Source organism: Sinocyclocheilus anshuiensis, unplaced genomic scaffold, assembly GCF_001515605.1.
Source record: "Sinocyclocheilus anshuiensis isolate Anshui unplaced genomic scaffold, SAMN03320099.WGS_v1.1 scaffold29, whole genome shotgun sequence".
Lineage (NCBI taxonomy): Eukaryota > Metazoa > Chordata > Actinopteri > Cypriniformes > Cyprinidae > Sinocyclocheilus > Sinocyclocheilus anshuiensis.
In genome coordinates this window covers 6,050-24,425 of record NW_015539835.1, presented here as the reverse complement: position 1 = coordinate 24,425, position 18,376 = coordinate 6,050, and the positions used below count along the sequence as shown (strand labels likewise).

The 18,376-nt window shown below is 35.6% G+C and overlaps 2 protein-coding genes across 3 annotated transcripts in view; one reads left to right on the top strand and one right to left on the bottom strand.

Annotated features, from left to right (window-relative positions):
- The window catches only part of LOC107684337 (solute carrier family 25 member 46), a 27,372-nt gene extending 24,573 nt beyond the window's left edge, over nucleotides 1-2,799 (bottom strand). The window contains exon 1 of the mRNA XM_016480566.1: nucleotides 2,360-2,799. Within this exon, the coding sequence (XP_016336052.1) occupies nucleotides 2,360-2,612 (253 nt within the window). The 5' untranslated portion in view covers nucleotides 2,613-2,799. The remainder of the gene's footprint in view (nucleotides 1-2,359) is intronic.
- A 1,379-nt stretch (nucleotides 2,800-4,178) lies between these two features.
- Nucleotides 4,179-12,875, top strand: LOC107684378 (transmembrane protein 150A-like). 2 transcript variants are annotated; one of them, XM_016480630.1, is made up of 8 exons: nucleotides 4,179-4,206; nucleotides 8,435-8,683; nucleotides 8,810-8,857; nucleotides 9,634-9,720; nucleotides 9,857-9,924; nucleotides 10,108-10,235; nucleotides 10,323-10,500; nucleotides 11,989-12,875. In XM_016480630.1, exons 2-8 carry the CDS (start codon nucleotides 8,619-8,621, stop codon nucleotides 12,297-12,299), a joined length of 885 nt encoding a protein of 294 aa, XP_016336116.1. In that variant the 5' UTR covers nucleotides 4,179-4,206; nucleotides 8,435-8,618; the 3' UTR covers nucleotides 12,300-12,875. The 2 variants fall into 2 exon arrangements, with proteins under 2 accessions (XP_016336116.1, XP_016336115.1); XM_016480629.1 differs by lacking the exon at nucleotides 4,179-4,206 and adding an exon at nucleotides 5,008-5,083.
- The last annotated feature ends 5,501 nt before the right edge of the window (nucleotides 12,876-18,376 follow it).

Sequence of the window (18,376 nt, the reverse complement as noted above, 5' to 3'; positions counted from 1 at the left end):
CAGTATTTGCAGTATTTGAAAAATAATGTGTTTTTTGAACATTAAAGCATGTCAACATATTCTGTTACACAAAATAATAATTTTTAAAAAAGCATCATATGACCCCTTTAATAGATTAAATGCACTCGAATATTATTGAATGCTATGTGGAGGAGACACGTTTTTTTAAGTAAAATATTCATATTAATCAAGGATTTATTGACTTTTAATGCACCTTATTTTGAAATGTACAGAAATACGTGCTTTCATATGTGCTTTAGTTATGATTATTTCATTTATTCACTACTTTCGCTATTTATTATTAATGTTTCATTTCAGTTGTAGTTTGGCTCTAGTTTTGTATTTATTCCAGTTTTTATATGAAAAGGTTCATGTAACATGGATTAAAATTCATCCACAGAGTAAATCCTTTTCACTGAACATGTTTCTAAAAATAAGTTTGAAAAAGTCGTCGGGAGCATGGTGGTGGTGACGTTGAAGGCGAGCGAGCGTGGTGTAGTTCGTTTATAGCCTAAGTTTAGCTTTTTAGTTCTGGCGCTGGTTTTTAGGCTTCAAAATTCAGTATATTATTTTGTGAAGATTATCTTGATGGACAAAAAGTGTAAGCATCATAAACTATGGTTAAACACAGAGCTTATTTTTTTTACAATAATCCAAAAGCCAATGGAAAAATCCTATTGGCTTTTTGTCAAGGGAACCAGTGTGATGCTAACAGCCGATTGGCCTACAAAGTGACGTTATAGTTCCACCACTCTATAACACAGGTGAAGAAAGATATTGTATTATCTGAGAATAAAATTACCTACTTGATTAGTATTAAGTATTTAAAATAGAAAATACTGTCTCTCAAAGTATTTAACTACAAATTACATTTGATATGTTTTTGTCCAGCAAAATACAAATGACAAAATACTCAAAAGTAATTAAATACGTATTTTAAATACTTTTAATTAAAATTCTGCCCATCTCTGCCTACAAACATGGATGCAAAATGTTTGTTGTTACCAATGTCATTGTACAAAAACTTTATTTGTAGGCATATTTGTCACCCATTATTAGTTTATTTTGCACTAAAAGTAATAGAAGGGTTACCACCTGAATAAATTAAGGTTTGATCATATGGTGGTCTGCCTTATATAGAATAAAACTATTTTACTCGGCCACTGATATAAAAAAGTAGTCCTCATCTCATGTAATGGTACAATATTTTAAACATTTAAAGTGGAAAAATTACTTTCTGGACCATTGTCTGCTTGCAGAGCTAATGTGGTTAGCATCCACTAGATGGCAGCAAAGACATGCTAAATTTTGCTTTTCAAACAGTCTATTTACATCACATCTTAGCTGTCTCTATGGAGGTCTCAATGCACAATGCCGAAGGGCATCAAAACTTCTCCTATACAAACACAATAAGATATGTTACAACATATCTTACAAAAAAACAATAGATTGCAACACTGGATTTACACAATGTAAAGTATCCAATGTCACAGAGAAATAATCACACAGCTCATTTTCTCACAGCCACTGCTGTTATATGAGGCAATCAGTTTTTTTCCTGTGAGTCTCTGTACGACTAGAAAGCATATCTAAAATTTTGAGGAAATACAAGAAAAAAAGGCAATGGAATCATTGTAATGACATTACATCTCTGTCTCTCAGCTATTTCTTTGAGTCAGGGCCGGTTCTAGACATTTGGAGGCCTTATAGGCAAAATTTTTTGGCCAGCAGTATCTGTACTTTCACTCAAGTAATGGAGTTGAGTACTTTGTCCGCCTCTGCATACATGTAATTAAAATACTGTCCATCTCCGTTGGGTGGAATACTGCTGTTATGACAGTTCTGATTAGAATATATACATCCAGCTGTGTAATACCCAAGTCCCAAACCAAATAATAATAATACTAATAATATAATAAACATATCAAATATAGGCCTAATAAATATAAAATCCCAAAGTAATACCAAACTTCATAGAAAGTCTTGGTAATGCTTTGGTGTTTTAGTTGGATGCCATGCTACTTGTCTTTGAAACCTTAATTGTTTTAATATTTACAAACTTACTAGCTGTTCCAGGTAAAACCGAAACGAATCGGTTCAACTGAATCATTAAAATGATTTAAAAGAGTGATTCTTTATCGAATAGAATATCACTAGCTGGAGATGGGCGGAAGAGCCACACTCATTTACCACATATTTACTAAAAGCATGACTGCAGGGGCGGGTCTTGTCTAATATAAAGCTCATGACACAAATGATCGTCGTGAGATACTACTGCTTGTGGTTATTCGAATAATATTCCTTTCCGTAATAACATCCCACTTCAAGCATACTGATCATAAACTGTACTCGGTGTTACCGGACGGTGGAGCCGCTGAGTGGGCTTCGTCTGCTGCTCCAGGTGGGGAAGGCGCCGTCTCAAATTGGGGTGTGCGATCGCCAAAATGCAGGTTTCTGCTGCCAGGTATATCTGGAGGCGTGGTGACCCAGTGCTGGAGGTCAGTGCCGGATGAATTATTGAATGACCTGCCCGAATAGCCCCCGCTGAATGACGGATCCTCTCTGCCCCTGTAACCCAAACCCTCAAAGCTGTCAGGCCGACGAGAAGTCATGCTGGGAATCGCTAGGAAATTGACAAGATATCTCAGTCTGACTTCCTACGATTTATAACCTATGTAATGTGATACGAGTTAATTGAAAATGATAGCACTCGAAAATTAACTTCTGGTTGACCGAGGCTGCTAGCAAGTATAGTGCTTTAGCAAAACAACCCAGCACAAGCTTGAGTGACTTCTGTCGGTTGACAGTTTACTTCCGGTTTGAATGTGGCCTTATGGGTTATGTAGTTTATTGCATCTACAAGCCGATCAGATATAATGCAACTTCTTTAATACACAAGAAACAGTTTATTTTAGGGCCTATATTGTGTAATGTCAGACACAGACTCAGTGAAGAAATTAATAACATCCACCGTACTTATTTTTAACCATAGGTTGATGTGAAAGATGAGACAGAACAGTGTATCATCCAGTAGGCTATAACAATATACAACGACTAGGATAAAGATATAGTATAAGTATAGTAGTGTATATATAGACTATATATACTATAATAACGCTTATATATATTGCCGTTTAAAAGTTTGGGATCAGTCAGACTTGTAATGTTTTTCTCTAATGCTCATCAAGGCTGCATTTATTTGATCAAACATACAGAAAAAAAAACAGTAATCTTGCAAAATGCTATTACAATATAAAATAATGGCTTCTATTTTAATATCCTTTAAAATATAATTTATTTATGCGATGCAAAGCTGAATTTCCATCAGCCATTACTCCAGTATAAAGTGTCACATGATCCTTCAGAAATCATTATAATATGCTGATTTATTATTAGAATTATCAATGTTGGTAACAGTTGTGCTGCCAAATATTTTTTTTGGAAACGGCAATACTTTTTTCAGGATTCTTTGATGAATAAAAAGTTAAAAAGAACAGCATTTATTCAAAATATACATCTTTTCTAACAATATAAATCTTTGCTATCACTTCTTAACAATTTAACACAAAAAAAGAAAGATTTTTTTCCAAAAAAAAAGAAAGAATAAAAATGTACTGACCCCAAACTTTTGAACTGTAGTGTATATTGTTAGAAAAGATTTCTATTTTAAATAAATGCTCTTCTTTTTAACTCACAGGTTCCCAAAAAATATTAAGCACAACAGTTTCCAGCACTGATAATAAATCAGCATATTAGAATGATTTCTGAAGGATCATGTGACACTTTAGACTGGAGTAATGATGCTGGAAATTCAGCTTTGCATCACAGGAATAAATTAGATTTTAATGTATATCAAACTCCTGTAAACAACATTAAAAATCGTTCTGATCCCAAACTTTTGACCGGTAGTGGTAGTGTGTTTGCACACATATATATATCTGTTGCTCAATTAATCTGAATCACTTTGAATTCTAATTTTATGAATGAATGAATTAATTTATTTATTTGAATTGAATTTGAAAAAAAAAACTATGACCAGAAGGACATTGTTTTGTAAATTATAGCTAAGAACTAAATACACAATATTACATTTAACCCATGCAGACGCAAAGGGAGAAAAGGGCGCCCTCTGTTGATGAAAACTGTCTCTACATCAGCTTGAGATGCAGCAGAAGCAGCATCTGCTCAGGAGCCGCGGGGCCTGCGGTAGGATCACGCTTTTATATATCAAAACACAATATTTCAACAATGACACGCTAATGCACGGTAGTTCAAACGCTGTAGAAACACACATGTTGCGTATGTAGGTAGATAAATACGTAGATAAGGAGATATTTGCCGTCTTAAAAAGTTGTTTACTTGCAATAGCATTTGCTGGATAGCTTGCAAGCTACACGATATTGAGTTTCATCTTTAAAAATAACAATAATACCTTTCATGATTATTTACTGTCATAAAACCTTTCAAAAAAAAAGAAAGAATAAAAATGTACTGACCCCAAACTTTTGAACTGTAGTGTATATTGTTAGAAAAGATTTCTATTTTAAATAAATGCTCTTCTTTTTAACTCACAGGTTCCCAAAAAATATTAAGCACAACAGTTTCCAGCACTGATAATAAATCAGCATATTAGAATGATTTCTGAAGGATCATGTGACACTTTAGACTGGAGTAATGATGCTGGAAATTCAGCTTTGCATCACAGGAATAAATTAGATTTTAATGTATATCAAACTCCTGTAAACAACATTAAAAATCGTTCTGATCCCAAACTTTTGACCGGTAGTGGTAGTGTGTTTGCACACATATATATATCTGTTGCTCAATTAATCTGAATCACTTTGAATTCTAATTTTATGAATGAATGAATTAATTTATTTATTTGAATTGAATTTGAAAAAAAAAACTATGACCAGAAGGACATTGTTTTGTAAATTATAGCTAAGAACTAAATACACAATATTACATTTAACCCATGCAGACGCAAAGGGAGAAAAGGGCGCCCTCTGTTGATGAAAACTGTCTCTACATCAGCTTGAGATGCAGCAGAAGCAGCATCTGCTCAGGAGCCGCGGGGCCTGCGGTAGGATCACGCTTTTATATATCAAAACACAATATTTCAACAATGACACGCTAATGCACGGTAGTTCAAACGCTGTAGAAACACACATGTTGCGTATGTAGGTAGATAAATACGTAGATAAGGAGATATTTGCCGTCTTAAAAAGTTGTTTACTTGCAATAGCATTTGCTGGATAGCTTGCAAGCTACACGATATTGAGTTTCATCTTTAAAAATAACAATAATACCTTTCATGATTATTTACTGTCATAAAACCTTTCATTACTATTTAGTGTTTTGTCGTACTGTGTTTGCTGATGTGACATTGAGGCTGATCTGTGCTGAAGGGGACATTATTAGTAGTACGCGCGGCTCTCAGGTTGTTGATCAGAGTCTGACTTTGTGCTTCATGGGATCTTTCATCCCTCAGATTAACCGATTACAAATTTACCTGACATCTATTGGTAGACGTACCAAATCCCTTTTTAAAACGTATTTACATTGAAAAAGACTGGGTCACAATGTTGAATTCAATGAAGTCAGTGTTACTTAAAAAAAGAGCTCATCCCACAATGTTAGTGTCATTTGATTGCATTATATAGCTTTAATATGTGTTAATATCACTGAGTAAGTTTTGCCTTTATACTGTACACATTTACGCAAAGGTTTATGTGGGATTTACAATGTACTTGAAATGAGTTAAGTCCTTTTTACTGAAATATTTCGTTGATGACAACCTTCCCCTTACGCAAAGAAAATATATTTCCTAATATATGAATGATCAATATATTAAGTGATTTAATAGTATATTAGAAAATATACAGAGTAATATATTGTGTAAATATATTACAATATATTGAATAATTAATACATAAGTAATTGCCGGTTTCATATATTGAAAAATATGTGAATGTATATTTACTTATATATATATATATATATCACACACACATATGGAAATATATATTTATGTTTAATGATCATTTACAATATGTGTGTTTCATATTTTAAAATATAGCTAGTTTACAATAGCATAAGCACACCTGCTCATACTAAAGTACTTAGTGAACAGACTATCACTGTCCTGAAGAGTGCACAGCCATTACTTTTTAAATAAAGTAAGATCTAGTCTTAATGGTGTTCCAATCGTCATCCTAACCACAGGCTCTACTCTTCAGCACAACGGTAACCCCACAAACTTACACACACCCGAAACCCTTTTACATTCCAAAATAATATAATATAATACAAAATATAATGATATTGAGCAAAAACACTTAATTTTAACATTTTTACTCTCCTTTAAAGGGTTAGTTCACCCAAAAATGAAAATTCTGTCATTAATTACTCACCCTCATGTCGTTCCAAACCCGTAAGACCTTCGTTCATCTTCAGAACACAAATTAAGATATTTTTGATGGAATCTGAGAGCTCTCTGACCCTCCCATAGACCGCAAGGGTACTACCACGATCAATATCCAGAAACGTAGCAAGGAGATCGGTAAAATAATCCATGTGACATCAGGGGTTCAACCGTAATATTACGAAGCTACGAGAATACTTTTTGTGCGCAAAAGAAAAAAAATAATGACTTTATTCAACAATTTGTCTCCTCCGCGTCACCCTAGCGCCATTTTGGAGAGTATCCACTGAATGCAAACAGCGTATGTTGTTCTGTGTCAGCTACGTCACACGGATACGTTGTTTTCGTTCAAATCAAAGCACAAACAACGTAGAAAACGTATCCGTGTGGTGCGGCTGACACAGAGCAACATACGCTGTTTGCGTTCAGAGGATACTCTCCAAAATGGCGCTAGGGTGACGCTACGTTTCTGGACGTTGATCGTTGTAGTAGTACCCTTGCTGTCTATGGGAGGGTCAGAGAGCTCTCAGATTCCATCAAAAATATCTTAATTTGTGTTCCGAAGATAAACGGAGGTCTTACGGGTTTGGAACGACATGAGGGTGAGTAATTAATGACTAAATTTTCCTTTTGGGGTGGAGTAAGTAATTAATGACAGAATTTTTATTTTTGGGTGAACTATCCCTTTAACAGTCAGAAGCAAAGTAGGGCTGCACAATATATAGAAATTATCGAAATATCGCAAATGCAAATATCGCAATATGCATATCGCTACAGCTTGCAATATTTGCACAGTCGGTTATGTTTTAAATGAATGTAAACAGCTGAGAAAGAAATCGGATGTGTATCATTATACTGGATCCGTGCAGTCGGATTTAAAGGGACAGCAGCCTATAAATACGTGCTGCTGAATATGTCACTAATGTTAACAAAACAACAAAACTGCTATAACAAAGATTAATCTAAATTTAATTCATACATTGAACACTATGCAGTGTTATTTTACACTTTAATTATTAAATTTCTGTACCTGAATACTACTGTTTATATTATCTATGCTTGTAAATTGTGTATTTCTTTTTTTTTTTTCTTCTTTTTTTTTTTCTTCTTTTTTTTTACTGGCTGTTCACTTGCCTTTAATCATGTTTGAACTTTCTCAGACTATAGTGTTTGCTGTGGTATATGAAGAAGTACTTAAAGTGTGTGGAACGGAAAGTTACAATGATATAAAATTAGTGTCATTAATTATTTTTGTTTGTATGTTCACACTGATGTTAAAATTACATTTTCTGATTTGTGACATTACTTTTTATGTAATGCTAAAACACTGCTGGTCACTTTGTGAATGTGAAACAAATTGGTTATATAATTTTCATTGAAAAATATTTTAAAATATAATTGAAATTGATTTTACACACATTAAGCAATATCGTATCGCACATCGAATATCGCATTTTTTAACAAGGTATCGCATATCGCATTTTTCTTCAATATCGCACAGCCCTAAAGCAAAGTTTATTTAAAGAAATCTTCTGTAACTCATTCCGTGAATGTATGTGTGTACATACTTTCACATTTATATGGGAACGTGTATGTGCAATATATACTCAATAAAGGATCAAACTTTATGAATATTAGATGTATTCTTGTCTTCATTTCTAAATATATTTGTATGTATCTTTATATAGACATACATTGCCAATGCATATATTGCTGTATATAAAAAAAATATAAGCACTAGTTTCCCATATATGGAAATGTATTATGTCATAATTCGCATTATATTTTGCGGTATATTCCCATATATTTTTGTTACGTAAGGGTAAGCATACTACTTGAAAGAAATATTCTGAATTACATATTTTCAAGATTAAATAGTCATACAAAATATGATACGTTGAGTGTCATCACTGTCGCCGGTTTGTCCCTAACCGTATTTCAGTAATATTGCATCTTTGTGTCTTCGTATCTAGTAAACGTCTATGAACAGTGTCTCTGTATTTCCGCTAGATATTGTTGGTTGTTGGTAATCGGCAAGTCTCCAGATGTAGTCGAAGGAGCATCACGTTTCCCCCACTGGTCCACATACCCCCCCACTGCATGGCTTCGCTTGCTGGTGTCTCACACCGTGTCTCCATAGCCCCAGTCCTGCACACCCTCATGCTGGGGTCTCAGGCCTCTCACAGACTGACCAATGACTGCCTGGATTGTTCTGCCTGTCAGCCTGTCCGCTTTCTCCATCACGGGGATATGGATTGTGTGAGTTTTTATGTTCAAGCCAGAAGTTTTACATCAAATTTAGTGTAGCCCTCTACTGTTTTTGTTTAACTATATACAGACAAGTCATGTACTTAACAAATAACCATAACATATTTTGTTCTGTAGTTACGCCATGGCAGTAATGAACCACCATGTCTGTCCTGTTGAGAACTGGTGAGTTAACCCTTTAAAGCCTACTATATCATATTTGATACACAAATTCTATGGCCTTTTAATTATCAGTGTGATCAAAACTTTGCTGAAAAATCTGTAGTACACAATCCACTACATGCCTTCTGTCGTCGGACTGATAATTTGTACCCTTTTTAACAAGTAAATGGCCTTTTAGTGTAATTCTAAATACGTTGCCCTTTCAGGTTGTGGTACATGTGCCTTTTTACTGTGAAATATTTGCTGATTTTTATAAAGTAAACACAAAAATGACTTTTAGTTTGTTAGTAATGTTTCAGGATCAACACTTATTGGATTGAAGCAACTTAGGTTTGCTTGATTATCCATACATTATTTTTAGATAAATCATGTTAAAATGTGAGTATTAAGTATTATACTTTAGGCTGTTGAGGATTTGTCCATCTCTCAGTCATCATTGTGTTGCATTGCATTATAAGCTTTACCCCCACAATAAAAACAACAGGGCTTTGATCTTAAACGTAAGTAGTTAATATCATCTTACTAAGACGTATCACATGGAGCTATAGGGTGACAACTGATATTTATATGCATTTTATTTAATGTTGTAACAATATCATTGATATACATTTACAAGCTATCAGAATTAACCTTTTGGCCATGTAAATATCAGCACCTGCACCAGTTAAAAAAACAAAAACGTACAAAAAAACCCTATTATTTTATAATTCATGCTTTACGGTGTTAAATCCCAAATCCAAAAAACCCTCTTCTTTCATGCTTGATTCTTTGTATCATAGGTCATACAATTTGACATGTACAGAGGAAACGGCTAAGAGGGGCTTCCCAAAGACCTGCTGTACTCTTCAAGACATCCCCCTCATCAGGTGAAAATGACTTTGAATTGATCTGGAATGCCACAAAATGACCACATTTTGAAGATGCCTCCTTTTAGTATTACTGTTGTGCACCAACTTCTTGTGAAAAGGTTGCCCAATATCTGATTTTCTGCTCTTTCAACAGTAAATGTGGTTGCTATCCACCAGAGAGCTGTCTCTTCAGTTTGATTGGCAACGTTGGGGCCTTTATGGGTAAGAATTACAGTTTGAAATGTAATAAATAACCAAACAAGCTAAAATACAAAATTAACTCCACAAAGAAGTTGATTACCTAATCTGTCATTTAAAGGTGTGTGATTTATGTCAATATTAAAATACTTCTATCTATCCCAGAGTATGCCGGTAATTTTGTGTGTGTGTGTGATGCTCCTGCAGTGGTTATGGTGTGCATGCTGCGTTATGCTCAAGTGATTGAACACAGCCATCATTGCTGGACCAACACAAGTTCTTTGGTCTCCGGCTGCATTAATGCCCTTGGTTTGGTCATGGTTGGCAACTTTCAGGTGAGCAGGCAAAAATAGACTTGTAACTTCAGCCCATTATATAAATCTAAATTAACTTGTATTCTTTTTTTTTTTTTCTTTCTTTAGGTCGATCATGCCAAGACGCTTCATTATGTGGGAGCGGGTGTAGCTTTCCCTGCCGGCTTGCTGTTTGTGTGTCTGCAGTGTGTTCTGACGTACCGTATAGCAGAGACAGCACTGGACTACTGGATGGCTCATGTGCGTGTGGCGCTCTCAGCTGGAGCTCTGGTATCGCTTGTCCTCAGTATCCTTACCAAGAGCTCATGAATGGTTCTACATTTTGTGTTTGACCTTAAGGAAGACACTGGAAATCAGACATGATCTGATACATGAAAATCAAATTTAGATGGCTACATTTGAGCATGGAGTGAAAAACAGTGCAAAAAGATCAATTATAGTAAAAAGAAAGAAAAGTTACAGTACATCTAGGGTTGGGTACTGTAACCCGGTACCAATATGGCACCGGTACCTATGTAACCGGTATGTACTAGTAGGGCTGGGCGATATAGCTAAAAAATGTATCAATGCAACCCTCTACATTGCGAGTAAATCACTCGCAAATGCGACTAAATCTTCACTCTGGCGACTAAATGATGTCTAATATTAGCCTAACACAATTTATTGAGACAAACAACAAATATTTTTTGTTTTAACAATCAAACACAAAATAAAAATTAAATATCTCATTTCTAGTGTTTTATATGCAGACTAAATAGGTTTTTAGGAAACTTTTGTCTTGTCTCCCGAGGGCGCAATGAGCAAAATAATGCAGCACATTTAAAGCCCTAAAACAGACAATTAATCGCAATAACCGTGACTATTTTTAGACAATTAATCGTCAGCCAAATTTCATAATCGCGACAGCCCTACCCTGCCATCAGCTCCCGCGTCTCACACAGCGCGACTTTAGCACTAGATTTAGCAACTTTCAGACCCTTTTAGCGGCTTTTTTTCCATAGAATATTCATACTGACAAACCTAGCGACTTTTTTGGATAAACCTAAGCTATGGTTAACTTCCGTTATCCAAGCTAAACATGCTTGAATTAAAATGCCTAAAGCTAAACTTCCCTTGTATTCACATTTCTAAACCTGTTGTCCAACAAAAGAGAACATTATAACCTTTTTACTCCACAACACCAGTCAAATGCTTCCTTTTGTGATCTGATGAGGCTTCTTGTCACAGAATGAGGCAGAAAATATGTTCCATAGGCTACTTTAAAAAGAATACATCGATTAGCAATGGATTATAAATATACTTAATTGTTATGAAAATACCAGAGATGGCTTGAATAACAAAGATAAACTATATTGTCGCAGTCGAGTGTTTATTGCCTTTGTTTTATAATTCAAAACGTTTATATGTTCCGTTTACTCAGTTACAGCTATAATAGCATGCCTTTGTCCATATAAGCGATTTCCTGGAAGGTCATTCTCTGTCTAGATATGTGGATTTTCTGTGCGATGGCGCCCTCTGGCGTCCAGTATGAATGAAACGGACATCATGTGTTTATAGTGCTAATGGCCAAGCCATCATTTTTTGGGGAATTTTTATTTATTTATTTTTTAATAAGTATCGGTTCAGGCACCGGAACCGTTTTAAAAGTATCGATTTGGCACTGGTATCGGAAAAAACAAAACGATACCCAACTCTACAGTTAACGAAGATCATGTTAAATTTTAATGCTGAAATGCAGTATGCCTATTCCTTAACATCACCCTTCCTATTCAAGGTGGTATCTTCTTCGTCCATGAGAGTTTTGTATTGCAGCACGCCGCAGCCATCTGTGAATGGGTCTTCACCGTCTTGGTCCTGGTGTACTACGGCACCTTCACCTATGAGTTCGGCACTGTCAACAGCGATACCATCATGGCGGCCTTAATGAAACGCAGTCAACATCATCATCCAGGGTCAGCGGTCATCATGGGGGGTATTGGGAAGGGTGTTGCGATGGGATGTGGTGCCCGCAGTCTCAAGTCACCTGGAGGCAGCAGCACTTCCACACACCTCAACTGTACACCAGAAAGCATCGCCATGCTTTAGGGGCTAACCGCTACGGTATTCTCTCAGACCTCAGCACACAGACTCTTCAACTGGCTCATGCAATTGTGAAAAACTGGTACAAGCAATACAGTAGGTTTACAGACTTGCTGATTATAATCTAATAGTAATGACCAGTCAGTCATAACTAAGGTATTTTGCATGATTTTTTGCATTCATGTGTAAGATAACTGAAAATACAGCCTCAATAACCAGCACAGACAATTCCTTCCCATAATTCAAGGGGCCTCTGATAGAAATGTTTTAGTTTTCAGTATATTAAAACTGCAATAACTCATTCCTAAAGGCACATTCACACTGACAGCAATTGAACTATTTAGGGTCAACAAGTGGATTGTTGGTTGTTAGTAGAATTTCTGCATCAGGAAGTCCTATAGAGTGCTGCAGGGATTATGTATTATGTAGGCCTGGAAACTTGGAGTAAGCATTTAAACACTTCCGGTTCCATCGTCCCAAATCAATGGGTTTTTGGTTAAATGCCCGACATAATATATGTGGCAAACACAAGCTTGAGATATTTTCACGTTTTATTTTACAACATAAAATACATCAGTAAATACCCCCTTATGATAAAAAAAAAAAGAAAAAGTTTTTGTCTTGAAAAAGGCGGTTGCTAACAAGTGGCTAAATGGGACGAATATTAATATTGATATAATATTAATATTAATGTCAAGAATATTAAACGTCATCACACCGAAAAGGAAAACTCATGTACTCACTAGTCGGCTTTTCCAGCTTCTTTATGTTTATAATCACTCTCTCGAAAATTATTCTTACTCAAACTTTCAGGGAGAATGTTTTTTAAATAAAGACTGAAAGAGTTGTTGGAAGCTTCGTGATGTTGACGTTGAAGTCATGCGACCGCGGTGTAAATCGTTTATAGTCTGTTTCACTTTTTGTCTTGTGATTGCATTTAGACTTTAAAATTCATAAAAGTTGTGTTCATTTGTAAATAGTATCGTGATGAACAAAACGTTTTACAATTATAAACTTTTGTTGGTCACAGAGCTTCTTGCAGTAATCCAAAACCCAATGGAAAAATCCTGTCGGGTTTTTCTCAAGGAAACCAGCGTGATGCTAACTTCCGGGCTGGCCTACACAAATACGTCATCACTGCATTTCTCTATTGGTAGGCGGTGCATTGTATCTCCACTCAATTACATTATAGTTGCAAAAAACGAATTTGTCGCAACACTCTCTGTCACTCGTGTTGCCCTGAATCGCCAACTCCCATTGAAAATCAGGTCACTTCGTCAGTGTGAATCTGTTACAAAACTGCCAGCAATACCAAGACACTTGTCTAGACAAAGAAGATAATTGGCTAAACCCATGCAACCTTCCGTAACCCATCTAATCTGCAGAAACTGTGATTACACAACAGGTCAAGCCATCACTGTAGCAATGAAGATGTTAAGTCGGTTGCACCAGCCATTGCTGCCAAACAGTTGGGTTGCAATGAGGTTGAGGTTTAGTCAAATAGCGATACTTTTTATTCATACCTGAGATGCAGGTGGTCCATATTTATGTATTCATTCCAAGTGCTCACAGCTTAGTTTGATCTGTTGCACTGTATTGGCATGACATCAGGTGCTGTGGACCCTCTGTCCTATAGCTCTAGATGCAATGTGGCTGTATTGAATAAGATTTAAAAGCATCTCTTTGCATCCTTTTGGTGCTTTTGCCAAGTTTTTTCATCACTTAATGTAAAAACTGCCTGGATTGATCAGTTGCATCCCATTGCGAAAAAATTCCTAGTATTTCAGGATCACAAGAAACAGGATTTTGTGTCCATTATTCTATTGTTTGGATTTTTCACATTTAGAAATATAAGGTGATATTAAAATATGAGGTGGGAGGGAACCTTTTAGTTCACTGCTTTTGAGAGCAAATGCAAAGTATCACAGGGGAAATGCAATAGGCTACTTTTGCAAGCAAACACAAAGTTTCTCAGGGGATCGCAAAACTTGAGTGAGAGAATGCATTGTGTGCCTTTGCATTTGCTCTCCAATCTTTTGTTGCCATGCAAACCTTTTGTGTTCACCTGAGAAACTGTATTTCAGTGCTTTTGCAAGCAAATGCAAAGTTTCTCCTGGAAGCGCAATACTTTTGCAAGCAAACACAAAGTTTTTTTTTTTTTTGTGATAATGCAAAAGTATTGTGAAATTTAGCACACAAAATCACTGAAATTACATTTTTCCTCCTATCTCGTAATTTTTCAATTTTAGGGGGTTGCATAGAAACCCTCCTAAAGTTCTGGACTTGACAAATATATCGGCACAATTTCGAAACAGGAAATGCTTTTGTGGGCAAGTTTGTATATCTTGACATGAATGTTTAGATGGTGAAGCAAACAATTGGTAGTCAAACGAAGCTGTCATATTAAATGATATATTTTCACTTCTTAGGTGTATTTGGATGGTTATGTGTAATAACGAAGACATCTTGTTTATTTCTCCACCATGCTTAGTTCCTGTCACTTCAGTATTAATCTAGCATTAAGAGAGAATCAGAGATCTTAACCAGTTTTTTTTTAGTGTATTGTTTTTACTATTTACTAACGTTTACTATTTATTAGGGATGTAACGATTCACTCAAGTCACGATTCGATTCACAAATTAGAAACAAATTAGATTTAGGACAAATTATAAATAAAATTTGTCCTTTTATTATTGCTTGGACAAAATGCTGCACATTTCTTTGTGAAATTGAAATATAACACTATAATAATATACTAATACAGCACTTGCATATCATTGCTCTTTTGTTGGTTTTGATTGCTTCTATTGTTCTCATTTGTAAGTTGCTTTGGATAAAATTGTCTGCTAAATAACAAAATTTAATGTAAATGTAAATAACAAAACTAAATTGAAATTTTAAAACAAGCCCCAAATCAAATAAATAAGTAACACAAATAAAGAAATCTCTTCATATAAACAAAATAAGGCTTTGTCTGTGCTCTTTCCATTTAAAATTAGGCTAACACTGCATTTTAATCATGATCCAAACAAAGAAGCTGCACACATGCAACATGAGCAGTTTTTAATCTAAATTAAATTGTATAATTTCGAAATTTGAAGCAAAAACAGAATGGTTTGACTTCAGTTTTGTGAAACTATACATAAAATGATCTGCATGAAACCGAAACAGCAGATGAGCTGAATGAGATGCAGATTCACTCTCTGCCAGCAGGTGGCGCTTAAAGCGTTTCCTTGGTTACTGCTGTAAACAAAGCAGCGCTGCACTTATGTACTTTAATATGCATTATACAGAGGCAAGATGAAAAGAAAAAATACCAACTAAACTTTTCTAAAGACAGTAAGTTCCCCTCACATACATTCACATAAACTCCTACCCCTAATTGAATCGCGATTTGTTTAGCATCTCAACCGATTTTAATTGTCACATATTTCAATCGATTTTCAACCGGCTCACAGTTAATCGTTACATCCCTACTATTTATGATATGCATTTGTTAATCAGAGCTGCTTGTAAATGAATGCCGTTAGCTGAGCATAATATTGGATAAAATATGAGAACTGCAATGAGACTGGGGTCAGTAATTATGAAATGAAGAAATCTTCCTAATCAATATCACACCTTCATTATAACCTCAGTTCCTACACAAAAGAAATTCTCATAATATATTGGAAATGATGTATAGTGCACTAAAGGGGGGAAAACCTAAGTATTTTTTTATTTGTTTAGTGGACCTGAAATGTGAAATCCTCCATAATATGCTGTATTTTGACTACACAGTAGTTTTAGTTTTTAGATATTGCTTATTTGAAAGCAATATATTGAAAGTTACTATAGAAACCAATGAGAGTTGGTTTTGTGTTGTATCTCTTTGTTATAATTTATTCTTCGTAATGCCAGACAATGAAACCATGCAATATTCAACTTCTGCAAACAAGTATACCTCTATGAAAATCCTACTGTGGTGAGATGTTCAGAGTTTCCTAAAGGAGCTGCTAAGACGTGTGTTACTCAAGGTATTTATGTTGTTTCTGTTTTGTGTGAAAAGGCCAAAATCAAACGTCTGTACACTCTAAAAAATGCTGGGTTGTTTCAACCCAACTTTGGGTCAAATATGGACTAACCCAACCGTTGGGTTAAATTTTTACATTAAATTTTTAACCCAAAAGTTGGGTTAGTCCATATTTGACCCAAAGTTGGGCTGAAACAACCCAGCATTTTTTAGAGTGTAGATGTCCTGAGGTCTCATGAAGCTCAGTCAAATCAATGATATGCTCCCTTTTGTTATTCATATACATCCAGTGAGCCTTCATTGCAGCTGTTTGAATAAGGCCCTGATCACCTTTTAGGCTACAATAATTTAGTTACTTTTTGTTAAGTGGAAAATTCCTAAATTTGATATGTCAAAAGGGAAAAAATGTCTAAAAACAGTTTTGTTCAGTAGACAGATTGTCTGATAAACTTGTGAAATGGAAACTGAAATCCATTTATCGACTTGTTACAGTTCATACTGCAACTTACTTTTGAATTATGAGCCATTCTGCACGTTTCCTTATCTTTCACAAGGGTTTTGTTTTGTGAAATAAAATGTACCTTCATTTGAGAGACACTGTTCACTGAGAAGGTTGTTTGCTGCCAGTATCATACTGTTTACAGCAGTTAAGTCATGTTTAATACAGAATTTAGATGACAAATAAAACAGCTTAATGCAAAATAAATGAAATTTCACACACCATGAAAGTAATATTCTGCAAGGCCTCCTAGAGTCATTCAACTCATTCAAGGGTTTTAAGTGTCAGGGTGACAAGGTGTTTGATAGTATATAATCCTATAAACCAGAATATGGATATACAGTATGGTCAGTTTTGTGTAAAATTATGTAAAATGGAATTTTACCATTTAGGTGCAAAGGTGTACCTTTTGAAAAGGTGTTGTCCCAGTGACAGCTTTTGGAACTTTTTTTCTGAGAGTGAAGGGAGGGTAGATTCTAGGGTAATTTAGGCCTTATGTTAAGAGAGTCGGGCTTGTAACAGAAAGGTTGCGGGTTCGAGTCTCAGGTCCGGCAGGAATTGTCAGTGGGGGGAGTGAATAACCATAAAGTCTGGTATTTATGCAGGTCATGAATTTGAAACACATAAACTTAAAGTCCCCATGAAATCAAAATTAAATTTTTTTGGGTGTTAGTATCAATATGTTAGTCTTAAGGTTATCTATAAGGCAGTGTGCTCCAAAACAGTGACAAAATTCGCATTTAGAAGATATAAGCATTCAAAGCTTGCAGTTCGTCACTTCCGCCAAAACGGCTCAACTATTTTTTTGACGTCACTTCATACTTCAGCTTCTCATCAAACATTGTCCAATCAAATGCTCTCTAGAATCCGAGCGCCCGCCCCCTACACTATAAAATAGATGCTGAAGCCTTGGCTGAAATCGGTCACTTGTCCACAGAATTAGTATTTTCTGTACAGTGAATGGCACGTAGTGCACTATATAGGGGACAGGGAATGATTCAAACAGTGTAAATATGCTTTTCATTGAGGAAAAAAAAGAAGTCTGGTTTCGCGCTGTCACGCTAACCACCGCACCGCACACACACTCTGCTCCAGTCCAGAGACGATAGCACGGAGCGGATCACATGCGCGAGTCACCGCAGACCACAAAATGTATCGGAGCTATTTGAATTCTACATAGAATGCTATATTTTATAGTAATATGGATGAGATTGTGGCTGGCATACCCTGTCAAATGCGGCTTTACGGATCTCAACGGCTCTGAACAGCTCTAGCCCAAGCTGTGATATAAACTAACCTTATTGGCTATTTTAAAAAGGGGCGGCCCGCCCTGTCTTCCTGTTTCAGTTAAAGGGGTCATATGATGCGATTTCAAGTTTTCCTTTCTCTTTGGAGTGTTACAAGCTGATTGTGCATAGATAAGATCCCTGAAGTTGCAAAGACTAAAGTCTCAAAACCAAAGAGATATTCTTTATCAAAGTTAAGACTCTGCCACGCCCCCCTAAAATGGCTCATTCTAACACGCCCCCACATATCTACCTCACTATGTGGAAATATTTGCATAATGCAGCC

Excerpts from the sequence above, each read along its gene's own strand:
- LOC107684378 (XM_016480630.1), top strand. The coding sequence starts at position 8,619 with ATGACTGCCTGGATTGTTCTGCCTGTCAGCCTGTCCGCTTTCTCCATC. Across the intron at positions 8,858-9,633 it reads GTCTGTCCTGTTGAGAACTG|GTCATACAATTTGACATGTA; the intron begins GTGAGTTAACCC and ends TTTGTATCATAG. Across the intron at positions 9,925-10,107 it reads CAACGTTGGGGCCTTTATGG|TGGTTATGGTGTGCATGCTG; the intron begins GTAAGAATTACA and ends ATGCTCCTGCAG.